The 21,342-nt window shown below is 45.7% G+C and overlaps 1 protein-coding gene across 1 annotated transcript in view; it reads left to right on the top strand.

Annotated features, from left to right (window-relative positions):
* The window catches only part of IFT43 (intraflagellar transport 43), a 44,648-nt gene extending 23,912 nt beyond the window's left edge, over positions 1-20,736 (top strand). Inside the window, exons 4-9 of the mRNA XM_066322018.1 lie at positions 5,140-5,172; positions 5,635-5,681; positions 17,162-17,234; positions 18,654-18,729; positions 19,067-19,129; positions 19,916-20,736. Coding sequence (XP_066178115.1) covers positions 5,140-5,172; positions 5,635-5,681; positions 17,162-17,234; positions 18,654-18,729; positions 19,067-19,129; positions 19,916-20,026 — 403 coding nt within the window. The 3' untranslated portion in view covers positions 20,027-20,736. The remainder of the gene's footprint in view (positions 1-5,139; positions 5,173-5,634; positions 5,682-17,161; positions 17,235-18,653; positions 18,730-19,066; positions 19,130-19,915) is intronic.
* Positions 20,737-21,342: the final 606 nt, after the last annotated feature.

Genomic DNA, 21,342 nt, shown 5'->3' with positions numbered 1-21,342 from the left:
CACACAGTGGGTGCAGGCACAGCACACAGTGGGTGCAGGCACAGCACAGCCCGCAGTGGGTGCAGGCACAGCACAGCACACAGTGGGTGCAGGCACAGCACACAGTGGGTGCAGGCACAGCACGGCCCGCAGTGGGTGCAGGCACAGCACACAGTGGGTGCAGGCACAGCACAGCCCGCAGTGGGTGCAGGCACAGCCCGCAGTGGGTGCAGGCACAGCACACAGTGGGTGCAGGCACAGCACACAGTGGGTGCAGGCACAGCACACAGTGGGTGCAGGCACAGCACAGCCCGCAGTGGGTGCAGGCACAGCACAGCACACAGTGGGTGCAGGCACAGCACACAGTGGGTGCAGGCACAGCACGGCCCGCAGTGGGTGCAGGCACAGCCCGCAGTGGGTGCAGGCACAGCACAGCCCGCAGTGGGTGCAGGCACAGCACACAGTGGGTGCAGACGCGGCCCGGGCCCGCAGCTCCGCGCTGTGCCCGGCAGGGGGCGGCCGCGGCCCGGCGATGCTGAGGCTGAGGCGGCGGCGCGGCCCGGAGCGGCCTCGGGCGGAGCGGGGCGGGCTCAGGTCCCGGGGCCGGGCTCAGCTCCCGGGGCCGGGCTCAGGTCCCGGGGCCGGGCTCAGCTCCCGGGGCTCAGCTCCCGGGGCCGGGCTCAGCTCCCGGGGCCCGGGGCTCAGCTCCCGGGGCCCGGGGCTCAGCTCCCGGGTTCGGGCTCAGCTCCCGGGGCCGGGCTCAGGTCCCGGGGCCGGGCTCAGCTCCCGGGGCCGGGCTCAGCTCCCGGGGCCGGGCTCAGCTCCCGGGGCCCAGCTCGGCTCCCGGGGCCCGGCTCAGCTCCCGGGGCCCAGTTGCCTGCCCGCGCTCCCGGCCTTCTCTTCTCCTCCCCGCCGTGCTGGGCGTTCCCGTCCCGCCGGCTCCGAATGTTTTAGCAAGCTGCTGTCTTTTCTTCCCTTCTCCTTAGGCGTGCCCGCCCTCACACCTTCCCGGGCTGCATGAGAGAAGCTCCGGTCCTGCACAGTGAGCCCCTTGGAGCTTGTGCAGAGCACAAATGTGTCTGGAGCTCTCATGAGCTGTGGACATTAAAAGATTTCAAGGACGTTTTTCCCCATTCATCCCAGTTATGTCCTCTGCTAAAATAGGTTAACGGTGTCTAATTAACCACTGCACATTGTCATGCTGCATAAAGATAGCATCCTGGCTGTTCTCTGAGCCCTGCCACTTTATCTCCATTTAGATCTCCGTGGTAGTCCATTAAATGAGAAAGAAACAGTTTAACGGAGATGATGTCTACATTGGAACTGCCTTTCACCCTTCAGCACAGAAGTTGCAGGCAGCTCAGCTGTACATCAGGGGGCTGTGTGGGAGTAAAGTCTCGGGTTTGAGGTTTAACCCGTTCTTATTAATGTGGATGAAGGATTCCTGCTGGGCAGAACTGAGCAAAGACAACACTCGAGAGAGATCAGATCTATATCCTCTGCCCCAGGGCACAGGTAGGAGAGAAACAGGTATTCTGTACTAGGAGTTACATCCCATGGGGTTACACAAGGACTCTCAGGGTCTTTCACCCACTTTCACAGCTATTCAGTACTCTGAAACAGAGAGGGAGTAGGCAGCTGTCCAAAGCCAGAGGGAATATTCTAGGATTATGATTATGTTTGGGAGTGCTGATGGCCTCTCAGGGAAAGGGAGTTTAAAGCACTGGTCTCACTGTCCAGGTGATGGAGTGAGTCCATGTTCTTTGCCCCTCTAGATGCAATGGACTTGAGAGCATAAGAGAAAAAACCAGATGTATCCCTGTCTCACAAAAATGGGGAGTGGCTGGTGTATAATACAGCAGACTGAATGTATTTCTGAGCACTGCTCCTGGGATTGTATTGTTTTGTTTATCCTTACTTGAGTGACTGTAACTGTAGTCATATTCAATTGCTCATTTTGTAGGTCCTTGTTACTGCCCTCCCTGGGTGCCTGCTGCTGCAGCAGAAAAAGCAGGGCAGTGCACTTCGTGTTGTTGAGAATATGGGAAAAGAGTAGGAAAGCTGGCTTGAGTTTAGTTGGGTTTGTTCCATGTCTGCTTTGACTCACCATTAGAAAGCTCACAAGATGAATAAAGAAGGTGCTGTTTATCCAGACCTGATATTCCTGAAGGAGGAAATGTTGGTCTCAGTGTGTGGCAGTTGGCATTGTTACGATGAGACTATTCTTAGGAAGGGCTACTCCACAATCCTTAAAGCAATGTGATAACATCATGAAGAAATCCTGTGAGGCTTCCCATAGTACTTGGAGAGCAAAGAGACAAGCAGTTGATTGTTTCTGCATGAATACTATCTCCAGGTATAGCTTAGCCCTCAGCTAAGTTTATGGAATGGGCAGAATTGAAGGTGGGGCACCTTTTGAAGATCTATTAATGATTTCTCTTGCTTCCTTGAAGGTTTTTAACCTTAGGACACAAGACAAAGCTGATCTTTTCTCTCAGAGTCACTTTGCTACATAGATTTAGGGACTGCAGTTTTGCAAAAAAAGCAAAAGACTAGTTAAATAAAAAATGTTTTGTGATTTTTTTCCCCAATCTGAAACAAGAACTCAAAAAGTAATTTGGCACCAAACAAAACGAAAGGAAGCCTTATGAAAAAAGAGGAAATTGTTGGTTGCCTGGTTTCTTCTTTGCTTGATCATTTAAGGCCAAGGAGAGTGTAAAACAGACAATTCTTTCCTGCGCTACAGAAGTTTCATACTATATTTTCGGGACAGTTTTCTACATGTGAGCTCATGAGCTGACTTGAAATGCTAGTTTCATCAAATAATGCTGTACCAAACCATGTATTAACAAACATATCTAGTACAGGTGACTGGAAGCAGATGTCTTTCCTAAAGAGCAGTCATTTCTAGCTGCTGCTCCAGTGCCGTTAGTATGTAAATGCTCTGTATAAACCGCAATACTGTCAGCATGGGAGACTTGCCTCACCCAGTGCCACTGTTGGGACCTGTGGCACCGGGACGAAGGTGTTCTCCTGGGGGCACTGACCACGGGGCTGTAATTTTCCCTGGGAAGAGGAAGGAATGGTCTTGTTTGATGGGAGAGTTATAACACCTGGGCTTTGGAATTAAAGGGGCCAGTACTATTCCCCCTCACCTCCCTGCTCATGAGTTTGTTCCCCAAATTACTGTGTTTTCCAATATATAGTGCAGCTGTTTCATAGTGAGGTATTTGCTTATTGTCCTGAATAAGTCCTTTCCTAACAACACAGAAAAGTTTAGAAAGCTTGAGTCTCAGAACATAAGCAAAGCAGTCTTTGTCTCTAGGACTAACATGACTGCCTTCCCTGTGGGCCACCTGGATATCAGTCACGACAGGGAGCTTAGGAAAAAGAAACAGAAAATTGCTTACAGGGATAGTAGCAGTGACCTTTTCTCCTGGGAAGTATGAACATGTGGAGTGCTTCATTCCTGCCTGGAGACAGGAGCAAAAATGTAAGGAGTGTGAATACTGAGGAAGAGAATGTTACTTGGGATTGGACAATCATCAAGAGTAACGGGATCACACCAAGAAGATGTTAAATTGAGCCCCTAGGAAATCATCTCACTGTGCATGGCTGTGCAATGCCATCATTTGGGATGTTTCAGCTTGGAGAGGGCAAGGCTCTGTGGGAACCAGTTCTGTGAAGGCATAAAGGAGGAATAAAATAGGAAAAATCTTGCATCATCTTTCTACCTCTTCTCAGAGTCTAAACACCATTGAGCGCTGGTGGAGGGTTCTCCGAAGCCATCCATATCTTTCTCCATCAGGAGAAAGGAAGTTCACAAAAAGTGTTTTGTACTACGACTGGGAAGAAGGATGGAGTTGGACACTCCATCCTCACTGGAAGAGCTCTTTTCCCAGTTATGTTGCATTTCTGCCTCTGAACAGAGGGTACAGATACAGCTGAAAGCCCAGGTGCAGATGTCACCACACAGCTGCTGTTCTTATTATAGCAGTCGATATTTACTGTGCTCAGATCACTGATTCAGTGTAATCTTCAGCTTCTCACAGACTGCAAACTCCAGAGAGAGCAGTAGAGACAAAGGACTTTATTCTTATACCTCTTCTCTGTATAGCTAGGCATCTTCTCTGTCCTACTCCTTGCTCTTAGAAGAATAGGTTATTCACAGGAGAGCTAGATGAAGATGACTTGCTAGAACAGAGAGCAGATGAGGAGAGGCCTGTGCCATGTCATGAAGTGCTTTGAAAAGAGCAGTGCAAGGCAGTGAAGCAACTTTTCTTACATCATGGTGTGTCCTAGGACAGTGCATGTGATAGGGGAGAGCCTCATGTATTCTTTGTCATGGAACCTTGACTTCAGGGGAGGGGAGAATATTTATTCCCAACGCATAGACATGAAACTTCACTCTGCAAAATGGCCAAAGCAATCAGCGAGTGATGGAGTATCTGCTAAAAAGAAACCTGGCATTTAATTAACTTTTCAAAGTGCTGGTTCAGCAATCTCCATGTTTTACATTTTGAATATTGAACAAGCGTCCCTAATCGGGACTGAATTACTTCTGGGCTTGCTGGGGTGGAGAGCAAGGGAGCTGCCATTTGCCAGCACCTCCCTGCCATGTTATTATTATGAACTCTTGTTAACTCAGCCAGATCAACCCTGATTTTCTGCAGCAACTGCATGTCTGACCTGAGCTTGACCAGCTCAGGTGGGACTCCTAATCTGAAAGACAACCAGAAGGTCTTTATGCACAACCATGGGGAGGAAACTGTTGATCTCTCAGGAGCAGGTAGACGAGGTATTGCACCTTCTTCACTCCTTAATGCGCCAACCTCTCTACTCAGGTGTGGCCAGCTTTTCCTGCAGCTGATGGCAAAGGGGATAAAAACGTATCTGAGATAATGAAGAACCAGAGAGGATGGTTTTTGCCATATCTGGGCACAGCTGTCTTTTGGGACCCAAGTGGTTTTGTTTCAGTCTGTCGTGCTCCGGGACTTTTTGGTACACTGGCTTAATAGTCACTCAGAACTCTTTAAGGTGTGATGTGTTATATCAGACCTGATGCAGGAGCTGTTTTGCACAATAATAATCATATGGGGAAAGGCAAAGTTTTTAATTTTCTCTAGCCTTTTCTAAACATAGGCCTTCCTTGTCTTGCAGGTCAGGAAGAAAGCATGCAGAAGAAGTAGAAGAGTAAGTTCCCATTGTTGCTGAGACTTCTTCCACAACTGTTACATCTGATCTGATCATCTGACCAGTACACCAAGATCTGAAAGTTGGGAAGATGCAGAGCCTGTCAGTTCATATCATGTGTCCTGGGATGGGGCAGGGCTGGTCATTCTGCAGTTCCCTGAGTAGGGAGTAGATGATGTCACTCCTATAAAACAGAAAGAAGGAAAATTAGAAAGCCGCTTCTTTCCTCCCAGACCCACCCCAAGCCCTACTGTGTGCAGCCTAGGGGTTTGTCTTAGGTACATCTTGCTTAAGATGAAATTTCTGCTGAGGCCAGCAATGAGGGATATGGAAGATCAGTCTGCGGGCTAAGCACACTTGGAAACTCTCTCCTTGACAAGATATGAAATTTGTGGGGAGAAAGGGGGCACAAGGTGTTTTTCTGTGCTTGCAGTTGAAATTTTTTCTTGTCCTTTGCTGCAGCCATCGTCTCAGACAGCAGAGCCTGGAGGCATCAGATGATGGAGGAGGTAAGGTATCACGTACTTGAGTGCAAGAAATGCCTTCATGCATGTCTAGGGGCTCTCCAGTAAAGTGAGCAGAGGCATCTTGTAAGAAATTGCAATGAAATTAACCACTCTGGGGGTAAACAAATGTAGGAGCTGCTTAAGTCTCCCCAGATGAATGAGGGAGAAAGGGTAAAGGAGATGGAGAGGGAGGGTGAGGAAAGGAACTTGTAGTCTAACTCTGGCTCTTCAACAACACAGAATTATAGAGAACCCTTGGAAAGCAGGAAAGTGGCAAGGACACACTTTTCTCTGTAATCACCTCCATGGAGAATAGTGGACTGGGCAAAATGAGAGCTAAAAGCACAATAAAAGATTTAGAGTGGGGAAGGAAGTCCCTGCTATCCCCTGGTTTATGTGATAGTAGGCTCTGTTTAAAGCATCTGTTATCTTTTATAGTAATATCCTTGTTGCTTGGGGTTTCTGTCATGATGGAATTCTTAATTTAAAAAAACCTGCTTGCCTTAACCCAAGATCATAGATCATAAGCTAAACATAATATTGGTGGGTAATCCCATCTCCTCCCTGTACAGGCGGCTATGAAATCTACTGGACTCCTGACTTAGCACTAGTTTTCTTTATAGTGTATATTACCTGCTCTTCTAGGACTGGATGAGTTAAGAGAAATGTCAGGAAAAATCCACTGTGTGAATTTCAAGACAAGCACTAGACAACTGTGGGGAGCATAGAAATTCATTAAAGCCTCTAGGAGGTACTTCAGTTTTCAAGGGCTAAGAATTTTATACAGTGTATAAAAAGTTGCATCTGTAAAATATCACCAAGCATCAGAGGAATTATCTGGAGTCACAAAGGATCAGACATCAGTATAGTTTATGAGATTAAATGAAGACTTACTTGGGTCTTACAGACAGATTAAGCATTACAACATATGACTGCCACAAGTGGCACCTTTATAGCATTGGCATCTTCAGAACAGACTAAATTTTCCCCCTGGGAAGTTCCTTGGGCTTCTTAAATTTCAGCGTATGTCACTGAGGCTGGTAGTCTGTTCTGAACTGCTCTGACTGTTTGCATACGTGCTGTCCTTTTTGTTGAACCTTGGTCATGTACTTGGAGTATGACTTGTCTTTGCTAACCAGGCATAAAAATGCTTGCCACATGTTTGTTTGTAGCATGTGACTTTCAGCACTCCAAGACCTTGGGTAATAAATATAGACTAGAATTGATGCAGAGTGTGGTATGAATACATGTTGAATCCTAATTGACTTAACTTATTTATCTGTGCCTAACCTGTGGTTAGCAGTTGAATTTGGATTGTTTGCAAACTGGCATTTGGCTTTGGATTAAGTCTCTGCATTAGAAGAAAGATTTTGTATGGTTCCTACCCAGGCAGTTTCTTGTACAAATATGCTGGGTTGTGGATCTAATTAGCATATAGAAAATCTCTAAATGGATGGTGCATTGCATTGTTGTGGTCCTATTTCGACAGGGAGATAAGGTAAATTGTTCTGGGAGAGGAATTCTGCCTGTGGGCTCAGCAGCTGGAGTGAAGAAAAGTGACACATAAACAAACTCCAGAACTTGAATAAAATTACTTTCTTGAATAAGCAGAGAGATACAAAAAACTGCCTAATGTAGAAGGCAGGGAGTAGCACGCAGTGACCGTGGCTGTGCAGTAAATTGAGCTGTATCAGCCTCCCCTTTGCACAGAACTGCACTTGAGTTTGTGTCCTTAACTGGAACAGTAAAGCTCAGATTCTAAACGTACAAAAATCAAGACATTGGTGTATGGATCCCCAAGGATGGGTCACGGTTATTTTGTGCTGCATAATGTCTTAGCTTGTACACCTTAATATGAACAGGCGCGGTTGCGTAATGATTGCTGCTGTCAACCAATACATTTGGATCGCCTTCCTTTAACCTATTAGAAAGCTGAGCTGTACCATTCCATTAACATTGTTTGTCCCCCATCCAACCTTTTCATTAGAAGAATGAAGGACAAAACTATATGCCCTTAAAAAAGTGTTCTTGTGAATTTGAAATGTGCTCGGTTGTGATTGTTTATACATCACGAGCAAACAGAGCCTCCAAGTTTGGAGTCCATTTGAGAATGTGTTAAAAAAGTTTAGGGGCTATAGAGAACCCCGTTTGGCAGGTGGAGTGGAGGGAAGTTTGTACAGCCAAGTGGAGACTTTTGGGCTTGATGGGCCTTGTAGTTTCAGAAATAAAAATAGAATTCTTTCACTGCTCCTGGCCTGTGTATGAAATAGCATCTGACTCCTTATCTCTGTGGGAGTTTGGGGGAGAAGGATGGGGACACTTCTCAGGCTGTGTGGAGTGACTGAAAAAGTATGGGAGGTGGTAAGTAGGTGGAGGAGACAGGGACATGCATGGAATGATCTGCAGTTTCAGCCATTTGTTACAGTTGTACAGAGAAACCCAGAAGGTGGAAGACAGTTTTGAAAAAGTGCAGTGTCTCTCCAAAAGTAGCTCTGGAATATCTAATTGATAGCTAGGTTGATTTCCTACAGCACCCACTGCAATCTTAGTGCCCACCCTCCTGAACACATGCTGGTACTCACGAGAACTCAGGCACAGCAAATGGATAATGTGCTGTCACACTGGACTTTGTCATGGGGGACCAGGTCCTCTGCATGGTGAGAAACTTGCTTTAGCAGGATTTAATGCATCACACTTGAGGAATAATAAACCTTCACAAGCAACACAAAAGTGTTTAATTCCTAAAGGACAGGCCTAGTTAAGTCACTTTTGACCAGGGGCAATTGGGGGCTTAATGCTTTGTATGTAGCAATCTGTGCAATCTGAGAGAGAGGAGTTTGAGGGTAATTGCTCAATTTTCTGTCCATGTCAACAGGGAAAATGAGCAGCAGTGACTGAGCTCTGTATGGCAGGGAAACTGCATGAGATGGGAGGTGTGAGACTCTCTGTGGAAATTAAAAGGTGCTATCTGCAGCACACTGCTTCCTTTTCTGTAGCAGCCAAGAGCTTTGCCACGTGCAGATTATCCTTTGTCATGAGGTGGGAAGGAAGATGGGACAACCAAGCTGAAGTTGAAGGGCTTTATCCTCCCTTTGCTCCTTTCTCCAGCACAGCACAGAGGGCTTTGCTCGTGTGTCTCTTTCTGGCACAGAGCTAGATAGGGCTGTTTCCTGTCAGGGTGAGAAATGCTAACATTTCTCCCCCACCTCAACAATCTGATTTGTCCTTTGACTAGAAGTTTCTTTGTTGTTCCTTTCTTGCCCACCAGTTCTGCACTGCTGTATTGTATTCCCCCTGATGTCTTTCTCCTTACTACTTTGCTCTTGGATTTTTCTCCTCAGCACTTTATGTGAATTTATTAGCTAAGGTTGTAATCCCTCTCCCAGCTATTCCCATGTAGACTATTGCGACATTATCAGAAGTCCCTTTCTGCTTTCTCTCTGTTACTCTAGGGATGCATAGCTCCCAGAAAAGGGCTTTTCTTGGAAGACTGGGATGTGATGTGTGATTTTCTGTCTGCAGGAACAACAGCTTGTTATTTTAAAGCAGATAGTGTGTGTGAATGAGACAGCTGATTGAAATGAAAGCCTGACTATGCTACACAGACAACTGGAACCTGACCTGCAGGTGAGGAAAGCTGCCAGGAGACAGTCACTGGATCTGTGCCCTCAAGGCAAAACCCCTTCCTGCCTGCTGGGAAGCCTCCTCAAGGAAGCAGAGCTGATGATTAGACCTCTCTATGCAATGTCAAACCTCTAGAAGGACTTCTTACCCTTCTGGCATGTGCCAGCAGCTCCTTTGCATGTGAACAAGATGAGAGTCCGGACTTTGAACAACAGAGGGGAAGTAGGCAGATGCCACAGTTCCCAATTCTTCTGGGTAGTGATATGTGTCAGGTGGGAGATCTGAAATTCACAGCCATAAAATATCCAGCATTTCTTGAGCTGTATGCAGATATACACCAATGATGATATTGCTCCAAACAGAGCTGGGAATAGAGCACAATGAGGGTTATTGTTGGCTCTGTCATTCCTGATGAATTTTGCCAGTTGCTTCCCTAGTGAGCTGCTGTTTCTACAGAGCACACCAAGTGCTGGTGGATTCCACATGCCATGAGCTGCAGGACAACTGCAGTGGCTGAGCATGAGGGCAAGAGATGGCAGAATTTGCAGGAACAGTCAGGAATATGGCCAGTGGGTACTTCATAGGCTCAGAAGGCAGTGTTGGAGTGATTTGGTGAGAGCTAAATGGATGAAAAGTTCTGAGCATCAGTGAAATGGAGACAGAGTGAAAGACATGCTGTTTTGGAAGTGGTATGAGTGGGTTGAATAGAAGGTTTTGGGGCAGAGAATGTCAGTAGTTACTGGGTCTCTGGGAATCTGCATTGTGACTTCATGCGTGGCTCTGTCAGCACACCACAGCTCTCCCCACTGCTGCTCCCCCACCCAGTGTACTGCTCTCAGTCTCTGTGCAAGGTCACTGAAGGGCAGACTCAGCCCAGCCTGATGGTTTCCACTGAACTGTTGGTCCAGGCCAACTTGAACCCCTCCAGTAACTGCTGGTGTTGTGATCTAGAGCCTCTGGTGCTGGAGGACAGCTCTCTCTTGAGAGCCACAGTGGGCAGGGGAGAGCAGAGAGTATGTCCCAAGAGACTGTCTGAAGTTCTATTTGAAGCAGCAGACCATTGGCTAAGGGGCAGTGGGCTCCTTAATTACAAGGGAGCACACAGAGCTTGTCCAGGGCTGAAAGTGACAGTCTGGGGAAGCATCTTCTGTTGCTAAATTCTGCGATATGGTTGATACACAGTCATATTGGGTCTGTGATTGCTGAGTCCATAAATGGAGTTGACGGACTGGGTTTACCTAAAATACCCTTTAAGAAAAAGCTCTTGAAAGATGATTACAGAATTGAGACACCATCATTTAAAACTGCCTGAGGCAAACTCCTTTGAAAATTGCAGCAGTGGAGGGACAGAGAGAGAACCGCGTAGCCCTTGATTGTAGTGTCGTTCCCTCAGGACCCATCCCCCCTCCTCCTCAGTTTCTCATCTGATACGAGAAAGAGCAGCAGTAAGATTCCTCATCTGTCTTATGAAAATCCGATTCTGAGTGGCTCTGATCAAACCCGGCCGGCTGTCAGCAGCGGTGGCCTTGTGTGGAGGGAGAGAGGCTTCTGAGGAGTCGCTGGATGTGGAGGTGTCATGGGTGCTGCCGATCAAAGAGGCATTTTTTAATAAATATATATAAGAAAAAATAAAAAAAACCTAAGGATTTAGCATAAAAGAAATGTAGTTTGTCTTGTTTTTCCAGTGTAACATGAAGAGGATGAAATAGAATCAGGCACGCCTGCTCCTGAACATACTTCCACAGGAGCATCCTGAGAAGCTGCTTTCCCTGCCCCAGTAATGCTCTAAGGCAGTCCCTCGTCTCCAGCATTGCTGAAGAGGGTTTTATGTTTCTGAGTTCACTAGACCCTCTCAGGACACCTCATACCTTCTCATCTGATGCCCCACTACCTTGTGAATATGTTTTAGCACAGGAATGCTGCAAAGGAACAGGGAGCAGCCTTTGAAAAGAGGAAAACACATGTTACTGGAAAGGAGGGCAGGTGTAGCGCTCTGTCAGGAGGCTCTTGGTCAGACCAGGAGCTGTGTTGGCACTCTAAATGCTGATAACCTCAGGAACATGGTGGACTCCAGGTCCTAGGCCTGGCCTCCAGTCTCTCCTGTCTTCTATTGCTGATGAACAAACCTATGCAAGAGATTCCTCACCTTTAAAGCTTTCAGGGTCTGCTTCTACTTCTTGCATAAGTACAAGCCATGCACTACTGCTTGTGAAGCCCTGCACTGAGCCCAGTGACTCCTCTGACAGGGCCGTTCTGTGCCTCTCCTCACACTTCAAATGACTGAAACTGGGCAGAGCCTTTGTGTCAGCAGCAGCCTTGGGAAGCAGTGGAAATGCCTGATGCCTGTCCCCTGCGAGCTGTCAGGTGCAGAAGTCATGCCACACCAAGCAGTCTGTGAAAGCACTACACTACTGAAGCTAGTAGAATATCTCCCAGACCACCTGATGCCCCAGCCAGTCATTCATTCATCTAACTGAGATGCAATATTATGCAAAACAAATGTATAACCTTTTAATTCAAGGTGGTAAGGTCAGTACTGAATCTGCTGTATGACCTTCCCTAGATCCTGTGAGTCCTCTGGCACCCACTCACAGGGTGACTTTTCCCATCAGCTTGGCCAGGTTGTGCTGTTACCATTCTCTTCTCAGAAGGGGGCTTTGGGACATGGGACACTCAGGTTATCTTTTGCTTATCTCAGCTTTTGAGAGAGTGGCTTAGTAGCTGTGGTACTGTCTGCTTTTCACCCTACTGTTTTCATCTCCCTGCTGGTTGGTCAGGCAGGTACGCTGCTCCATGTTGGCCTACTAGTAGGGCAATTTCAGTCAGGGAAAGACATCCCTATGAAATTAATGTCCAAGCATCCGAAGAAGCATTCTTTATTCTCTCCATTTGCCTGATGCTCTCCTGAGAAAACTTCCAAGAGGCTTCAAGCTTGTTTGTGTGTTCAGCAGAAGCTGTCTGTGTCCCTTGTTCTTTATGTTTTTTTGAAGATTTTTTTTGCCTGTTGCTTTCCACTTTTTTAGTTCCTTTTTTTTTTTTTAATTCTCCATTTTTCCACTTAGAGAGAAAAATTATTTATTGCATTGAGATGTGCTAATTAAAGCGATTTTCTGGTATTTGGTTACTGAAGTGTTTGATGTCTCTCTGACAAGACCATGAAATGCACAGAGTGTCCACAGGGACAGAATTTGCTGAACACGGTGCTTTGTAAATGAGGGGACACAGTGTCGCAGCAGCTCATGAATATGAAACGCCCATGATGCTACCTCAGTGGACTTGGGAACACAGATGAATCCTGTCATGTGCTAAATGAGACCAATTTCTTTCACTTAACTTCATCTTCAATCAGACCTTCCATTTGCCTGTTTAAAATTCCCCAAACGTGATGCAGAAGGTAACAGCATTCAGTAAAACAAAGTTTTGCAGCAGCAGAGATATTGTAATTATTTCAGTTTTACATTTTATAAGCAAGCAACATAAAATAAAGTTAGTTTCATTTTTATACCTGCTTGGTGGTCGGAGACTCCCAGCTCCAGAAGCCACTACCCTCTTTGTGTTCTCTGGATATGATGGTGTGTGCACAGGGAGGGCAGCACAGTACCCACTACAAGAGTGTCCATTCTGAACTGGCCTTTGTAACACTGACCTAGTTGAGGAAAGTGGATCAGACTGTGTGAGATGGAGTCTTCTTTGTTTACAGGGGCTCAGGGTATTCTTAAAGCAGCTTAGGGAGTAAGCAGCTGCCACACTCTTGACTAACTGCAGGTCTGAACTGGAACATGGTTTCTAGACGTAGCTTTGCCAGTGATTTACTGCCTGACCTGGAAGAGATTCTGCCTATCCCTATTTATGTGCCATCTTGTATCTAGCAGACAACTTAGTTCTTTTGGGCAGGGACCAGATCTTACTGGGAGTTTAGGATTTTAAGACACCTAGGCTGCAGGTGTTGCTACTAAACCAAAAATCAGCTGTGCTTAAGAGGGGAGGTGCAATTCACCAACTTTCAGGAGCAGCTGGGTATTAGACTGGTACAGGTTCTCCTATCGCCTGCTCCTTGCTTTTGTTGTTGTCTTATTTGCCTGTAAGTAAGTTATTTGCTAAGAGGTAAAAAAGGTGATGGTTAGTACATGTACTTTAATATAAACACATAAAACCTTCCTTTCTGAATGACGTGAAAATCTGCTGTTCCTGCTTATTTTTTGTTTGACTGCATGTAGCATGGGTTGCCTTCATTCTTTCCCCTCCATCTTCTCCTCCCATTCTCACACTTCTGTCTTATTTTTAAATTTATTATTAAACCCATTGGTGCCATGCCATAACTTAGTCACAAAGCTCTTTTTGTCTAAGACATAGCTAAGTACAGCTGTTGAAATAAAATATTATTCTTAATTATATGCTGGGACTTAGATGTTCTGGGACAATCAGTTTTGTGCAGTGACTTAACTCCCCAATAAGCCAACATTAGGTACTGGTATCTTCTGCCCCACCATAACTTCCATATGAGTGCGCTCATTTTGATTTCATTCTTTGTTCACTTGTTCATAACCATCTGGGAGGTGGAGGGGAGTTTGAATTTGTCATTTAGCGTTTGATGCTCACTCATCTTTGCACAGGCCATTTGTTCACTTCATTGTTCACATCATTGCAGTGAACTGGTATCCCCGCAGTGGAGGTGTGTCCTTTTCTGCAGTCATTTCTGAGGTTTGCCCACATGGGCATGAGAGCCTGGCCAGTAAAGTATGTGTCAAGCTTCTGCACCAGAAACAGGTGTATGGAAAATTATCTGAAACCCCCACACGGAACAGGAGAGGAAAAATAGGAGTCATAGAGAAAAGCACACAGAATGGGGGTTTGTCATGCAACTTCGATGTTGGAAAAAGATGCAGTGTGAGATTGGGAGGACATGGTCCTGTGAACATTTCTGCAGGTACTAATGCTGTGTGTAAATACTCCCTGCAGCTAGTAGGAATATTAATAGTAGAGCATATGCCTACTCTCCTGCAGCATGATAGCTATTCCCCCTGTGCTATTCCCCCTGCAGCTGACACTGTACTACAACTTAGCTATGTTACCAGAGCGTACAGGAAACAAAGATGTGAGTCTCAAGAAAAGCAACAAAAACAATTAAGTGGCTGGAGAATGAGTGGGGGTAATGTTGGAACCTTGGTGATAAGTCAGAACTGAGACACTTTGCAATCCGTACAGAGAGAAGGGAGAGGGATTGTGCAAAAGTGGCACATTGGGAATTGGCAGAGGAAAGAGGTAATTATGAGTAACAAGTGAAATAAAGACACAAATATTTCAGGAATTATTTGCCCCTGATAGCAGTTAGCCCAGGGACCTGGTATTTGCTTAAAATTTGAGATATTTCTGTACTGTTTCCTGTCAGTCTCACAGTCCTGAAGGGCATTGCTTCTGCCTAGAAATGGGCAAGGCATCTGCACTTTGCAGTAAGAACAAGCGTGCACTGGCCTTTGTTGGAGGGACTGGCAGGGGCCCCCAGAGCTTTTGCAGCTCCTCTGTCTGAAATATTTTCAAAGTGTCTATAAAATATTGGAGCCTTGAATTTCTTTTGGAAAGAATTTCTAAGTGATCGCCTGAATTTTGCTAATACAGAGTGGAGGTCGTGCTCTGCAAGGGGTTTAGAAATCTCTTTATTCAATGGTAATGAAATAAAATCAGCACTGGAGAACCCAGGAGTCTTTGTGAACCTGCAAAATGGAAGGGACATCACTGATCAGGGCCCTAAGTTTACAACTTTTTCTAGTGTAGAAAGAACTCAACAAAAATGAAAGAGAACTAGGAAGAGTAGACTCCTAAAATAGCTGCCAACATGAGCACTGAGTGAAGAAATTCACTTTCTTGTAAACACCTTTTACATTGCTGCTGTCAGAAGTGGATCTGACCTTCTCCTGCTCTGTGGGTGAAGACAGCTCTGTTCCCAGGTAGTTTTTAATTTACTTCTGTTTGCTGAGAAACGTTCATAGTCTCATCATAAAAGGATAAATCAGTTCAGGAGAGGTTAAATGGTTTCTCATTCCTATGCTCATTTTCCTGGACTTAACAGGGCACCCCTGCACAGAGCTTCATTCCCCACCTTGGACCAGTCTCACCAATCTGTTCCCTCCTTGGTCCTTGTTGCTTATATACAGGGACTTTCTCCCACATTATCCCTGAGCAGACTTGACCAGCTGCCTCCACATGTCAGTCTGTCTATCCCTGGAGATGCTTTTGTCCCATAACTGCATTTTGCTACGAGTTTTACCAAGACCTGGGAGCCTCTGCAGGGAAGAGCCGGGGGATAGCAGCTTCTACCAGGTATTGTCCTCACAAGCAGAGAGGTTTGGAGATCTGCCCCAAACTCCCAGCGTTGAACAGGTGAGACATTCCTTGCACTTGCCTCCTCTAAGGAAGCGTGCAGGTAGTGGCTGTCGCGGCAGTTTCCCTTTAAATGTCTTCGGGAAGTTTGCTGCAGTTGGAGAACCTCTTCGCAGGCACCTGCTCCTTGGGCGGCCGGGGAGCTGGAAGGCACAGCTCTGCTGAGGCTGCCCAAGCTGTCACTCCTCTTGCCGTGGCCGTGCTCCTGACAGCCCCTGTCCCGCTCAGCCTTCCGCCAGGCAACCAATTAGTGAGAAATCCCAGTGTGTGTCCGGGGCCCGCCTGACCCGTGCCCTGCTGCAGCTGGCCCGGGGCTGGCCCTGGCCGGCCAGACCAGGGGCTTCTCGGGAAGACCCTGCCCAGGGCCCTCGGCACCATAGGTGGGAATGTCTCTCCAGCTCCTGAATATTCATCTCAGCCTGGGCTGCAAAACGGGGCAAAGCCAGGCTCAGCTCCCTGCTGCCATGCAGTAGGAGCGTTGCCGCGCTGCCGGCAGAGCTGGGAGCAGGCTGCTCGTTCCAGCTCTGCCTGCACACGGGGCAGGTGGAACCTTTTCCCTGAGCCAAACCAGCTTCTTCATGGTTTGAGGCCTGGAGAGCCTTTGTGGTCTTGAGTCTTTAAAGGAACTCTGTATTCGTGTACTCTGTTCTTGCTTTGTGCCTCCAGTTACTTTGCTTTCTATTTCTGCTTTTTTTGCACTAACTTTTTGCAGTGCTTTGTCAAATGACAGACTGTAATACTTTCAGGGCCTTGCTTCTTTAGCAGGATGCAAAGCACACTCAGTTCGTCCTCCTATCCTCAATAATTTTGTTCATAGCATCCTTTTTAGTTGGAGTAGCCATTGTCCTCATGGTGGGAATACCCAGTGACCTTCAGCCATTCCAGGATGACACTGGAAGCCTTGAAAAGATTTGTTACAATGCTGCCAGACATGTGTTCCATAGTGTTTGTATCTGCTAGACCACCAGCACTTCTTTCCTGAGGAAGATCATGGGTCTCTGCACAGCCTGAGACCCCAAGAGCAGATCCTTCAACATGCAGTTTTATGTGGATTCTTTCGGTTTCTGCCCCATGCTTCACTTTTAACAGATTCTAGGCGACTGGTGTCTGAATAAATGAAAACACATAACAAGCAAATTCTTGCCAGTTCACGATGGCAATGCAGGCAGCAAGGTTTAGTACAGGTGGCTTCTTTCAGCTTCAAGGTTGTATTCACAGATGCATAGTCCATGGCCTATAGAGCCCTACCTGGATTAATCTGCTCCTCTTGCAAGATTTCTTGTGACCTCAGACTTCAAAGTTTTATTGCCTTGTTTTAATATTAAACCATATATTTTTAATTATTGCTAAATAACCTTTTTTGTGTTTCCCTTTAATAAGAAACAGAGTGCTTCACAGCTGTGAAGCAAGGGAACCTTTGTCTTCAGTGAGAGGAGAGCACAACACTCCCCACTTACTGCTGCTGCTTTCTCTTGTTGCAGACATTCCTGTGATCCCTGACTTGGAGGATGTCCAGGAGGAAGATCTGGCCATGCAAGTGGCAGCTCCCCCCAGGTAAGAGCCCTGCCAGGTGCTCTTGAGGCTCTCATCAGCAGTGCAGACTGGCTAGTGAAATTAAACCCATCTTACTCATGCTCTGGATGTCAGCAGCAGTGCTGTTCAGCAGGATTTGGTGCAGTGTTTTGTGACAGTAGTGCTCCAAGCTGAACAGTGCAAAATTCTTGCTTTCTATTACACAGAGAAAGCAATTACTGTATATTCTCTCTATATATAAAAAAACCCCTACATTAGAATAACGTATTTGATGTTGCAAAATCAAACTCTCAAAAGTAGGGAATTTCTTGATATAAGGTTGTCTGCATAATCCAAATGTCTCCAATACACATGCATTATCACACACACTTTAATTTTGATGGTCATGGGCTGTTTTGCCCTCCACAGGAGATCCTTCTTACTCAAGTGTGTAGTTAATTTGCAAAGTACAATCCTGTTGTTTGAAGGTGCTGTCACAGTAGCCTTGGAGTCAGCTCAAGGGAGACCAGAAAGTTTTAAAAAATGAAAGTTTTTGGAGTTTTGTCTTAAACATACCAGGAAAGTCTTCTTTGCTCTATTGGGCCTATTGCCAAGGTCACAGTCTGGGATTTCTGTTGATCCTTATTTGGAGGAGTGGGATATCTTACTCCTGGCCACAGATGCTTCTCTCACAAGTGTGGAGTAGTGGATATTATATAGCTGTTAATAATTATATAGCTGTTAACAAAAATAATTAACAGTTTATAGTAGTAACTTTAAAATTACTGTGTCTCTCATTGGAATCAATTTCTTTTTCTCTCTCTTTTTTTTATAAAGTGATCTGATCCTCCTGTGTTTATAGTTTTCTTGCAGTAGAAGAGACAAGTGATTTTTGTGGACAAACACAAGCAAATTCAATTAACAGAGGTCTTTTCTATACTGTTGGATCACTTGTGAAGGCAAGTGTGGTACAACAATGTATCACCTCCCTACACCATGTTTTTCTTGGAAGGCTACACTTTAGGAAGTCATATTTTATAGCTCTGATGCAGCTCTGACATTAAAAGCCAAAAATCCCTACTGTCTGTAGCTTGTATGGTGTTGCTCTCAGAGGCTCCTTTGCTAAGGCACTGGGGCTGTTTGAATACTCACAATGATATTTTCTTTCTAGAGCTTGCAACTAGTCTATGGTTCTTCTTTTGGCATGCTGGCTTCTCTCAGGGGGTCCATGGTTGTTCCACATTCTGTTTTTATGCATGTACACAGCCTGGTACATAGATTTGTCAATGACTATTCATTTGCTGACTGAGGTGTGCTTCTGTCTGGGTACATCCATCCCAAGAGTCTACATGGGGGATGTGGACACCTAAGAAGTCACCAGACTACTGCTCACACCAGTCTTCTCCTCACATGTGCTTCCACACTGACACAGGCTTGTTCTCTGACCCTTTCTGGCTGCAGCGTGCAAGTGAACCGAGTGCTGACCTACCATGACCTGGACAAAGATCTAATGAAATATGCTGCCTTCCAGACCTTGGTAAGTGGATGTTCTATGGGCTGTGAATCCCTCTTCTTCTGGGCTCATGACATCCTCCACAGTGATACTCAGCTGCACAAAATACACAGCCTTATCATCCAAAGAACTTGCAGTCTCCCTGTAAGTCTGCTCCTCTCTGCAGCGTGGCTTTTGTACTTGTCTGTGTCTGTAAATAATGTGGATATGGTGTCTGTTGCTCAGATGAGGTTCTTGCTGTTGTCCTGGACCAAGTGACCCTTACGAGGCAAATGTGGTGATGCCTAACAAATGTATCTGGTGAAATTGATGGTGTTCATTTTCTCAGTGTCTGTAAGAGTGTGACTCTGTGTGTTCATAGGATGGGGAGGTGGACCTGAAGCTCCTCACCAAAGTTTTGGCTCCAGAGCATGAACTACGAGAGGTAAGTCTTTGTTTTGTGGAAACACCAACAAGATAAAAGCTTATTCTGTGTCTCAGAGTGTACTAGGAAAGGAAGTCTTGTCAGTGGGGTGAAGAAGAGATGTGAGGAGGAACTTGTCCAAGCTGTTGGAGGTTTGATTTCCCCAGCAGGTGATTTTTAAGATTGATAGTGCTTTCTTGGTGTGAGTTTCTGACATCACTATGATTGGCCCCCTTCAGTATGAAGGAGCTGGTCAGGAAAATGTGAAAGGCCTAGTACTGTCAGAGATCCCTGCAGAAGCAGCCCTATGTCCTTTGGTAGCCACCATGAGGTATAGGTGGTTCTTCAGAAAACTCCAGAGGGACAAAGGCAGAAAGCATTTTGGGTTTGGCCATGGGGTTTTTAAAGCAGACAGAACAAGCTCAATACAACTGGGTGGGCAGGAGCTCAGGGCTTGCAACAAAGGATTTCTGCAGCTTTGAACTGCACATGCTTCAGCAGAAGTGCAGAAGAGTGGAAGGAGTCCTTTCTACGGCCTGCCTGGGAGTATCTGATATTAACAAGAATATACAAATATGTCCTTTCTGGAATTTTAGAACATGAATAATTTTGTCCACGTTTTAAAATTGTAGCAGATAATCACATTTCATTCTGGCTAGTATTCTTGCTCTAGCAAGCGGAATCTGAGACTTCCCTGGTCAGGGCAGTTGCCTTTTGGTTTCTCTCTTTGCTGTCCTGGCATTGTTCAGAGAACTTTGGGTGACACCAGTAACATTTCAGCATGTTTGTCTTTTTTCCTCTTGGTAGGATGATGTCAGCTGGGATTGGGACCATCTCTTCACAGAGGTGTCATCAGAACTAGTGACTGAGTGGGACCTGGGACAGTTGGAGAGGGAGGACCACCTCAGTATCCCATAGAGCTCTGGCACCAAATGTCTCATACGTCCATCTCCTGTAAATAGTTGAGCATTTAAATTTTCTATTCACTTGTTTGTATTTGAGAATTTATTTCAGACATGAAAATAAATAGGATCTTGCTTCATAGAAAAAATTGTCTTGGGAGAAGTTTTGGATATTTTTTAATAAGAATTTTTGTTCTCAAAAGAAATTAAGAATTCCAAACACAATAAAATATTTACTTATAAAGAGTCATTCCACCTCAATAGCACCTCTACAGATAACTGCAGTGGTTGATCTTTTCTCTATGGAAACGCAGCCTCTCTGCAGTGGACCATTGTACAATGGAGTGTGGTTTGTACTGATGGCTATCAGAGAAGCTTAGGCTGATAGGACTTGTTTTCATAGGACATCCAGGTTACCATCTTCCTCACAACAGACACCTCAAGTTGTCAGGATATCTGATTTACATTTCACCCAGCAGCCTCCAGCCTTTCCTTGTTAGTTTAACCTCTCTCTTGGAACCTTACTTCTGTATTGGCTCAGGAAGCAGCATCACCTATTAAACTGCCACTTCTCACAGCCCCTCTTTATACCTTGAGGTTTCCCAGCTAAATTCTGACCAGGCATAACCTCACTTAGCTTTTGCAATCACACAAAAACCACAGCCTAAATAGAGATCGCTTCAGGCATAAGTGCTTTGCAAGGAAAATGCTTATTCCAATGTGGGTGAAAGAATGGAGCCTGATGCTCCCAAATAAGGTAACTCCCTGGTGGGTGTCTCCTAGGAACCAAGAAACTCACTCTTATTGTCATCTAAAGAAAAACTCATTTAGCTGTTAATACCTTGTCCCTGTAGAACCGTGGTCATTATTTGCAGGAAACAGTAACATTACTTCTAAACCAATGTCCTTCAAAGCCTTGCCCTGTTGGAGAATCTTGCTATATACTTCTGGAGAGGGCAGGTACTGGGGGGAAGCTTGCTGTACTGCTTTTCTTTGCTTGTTTGGCTGGTCTAACAGAGCACTGCATTCCTGCTTTTGTGACAGCGGGACTGCTCAAATAGCTCACTGTGAATTCATACTCTGCAGAATTTCAGGTGAGAGTTGACATACCAAACAACTTTACCAACAAAAAAGAAGGAGCTGGGCCCCAGTCTGGGGCCACAAAAATAATGGGAGGCTTATCTGTCCTAAGGAAACACTAATTTTTTTAGAACCAAGACATCTTTCCTATAACTAGAAAACTAAGTAAGGAATAAGCTTGGGAGGCCATTGTATGGAAGATAATCCTGAAGTCTTTCTCTGAGCAGAGAAACTTTTGGAAGGAGCAGAAAC

The sequence above is a fragment of the Sylvia atricapilla genome, chromosome 6 (assembly GCF_009819655.1).
Source record: "Sylvia atricapilla isolate bSylAtr1 chromosome 6, bSylAtr1.pri, whole genome shotgun sequence".
NCBI classification, from domain to species: domain Eukaryota; kingdom Metazoa; phylum Chordata; class Aves; order Passeriformes; family Sylviidae; genus Sylvia; species Sylvia atricapilla.
This window is presented reverse-complemented; position numbering and strand designations above follow the sequence as displayed.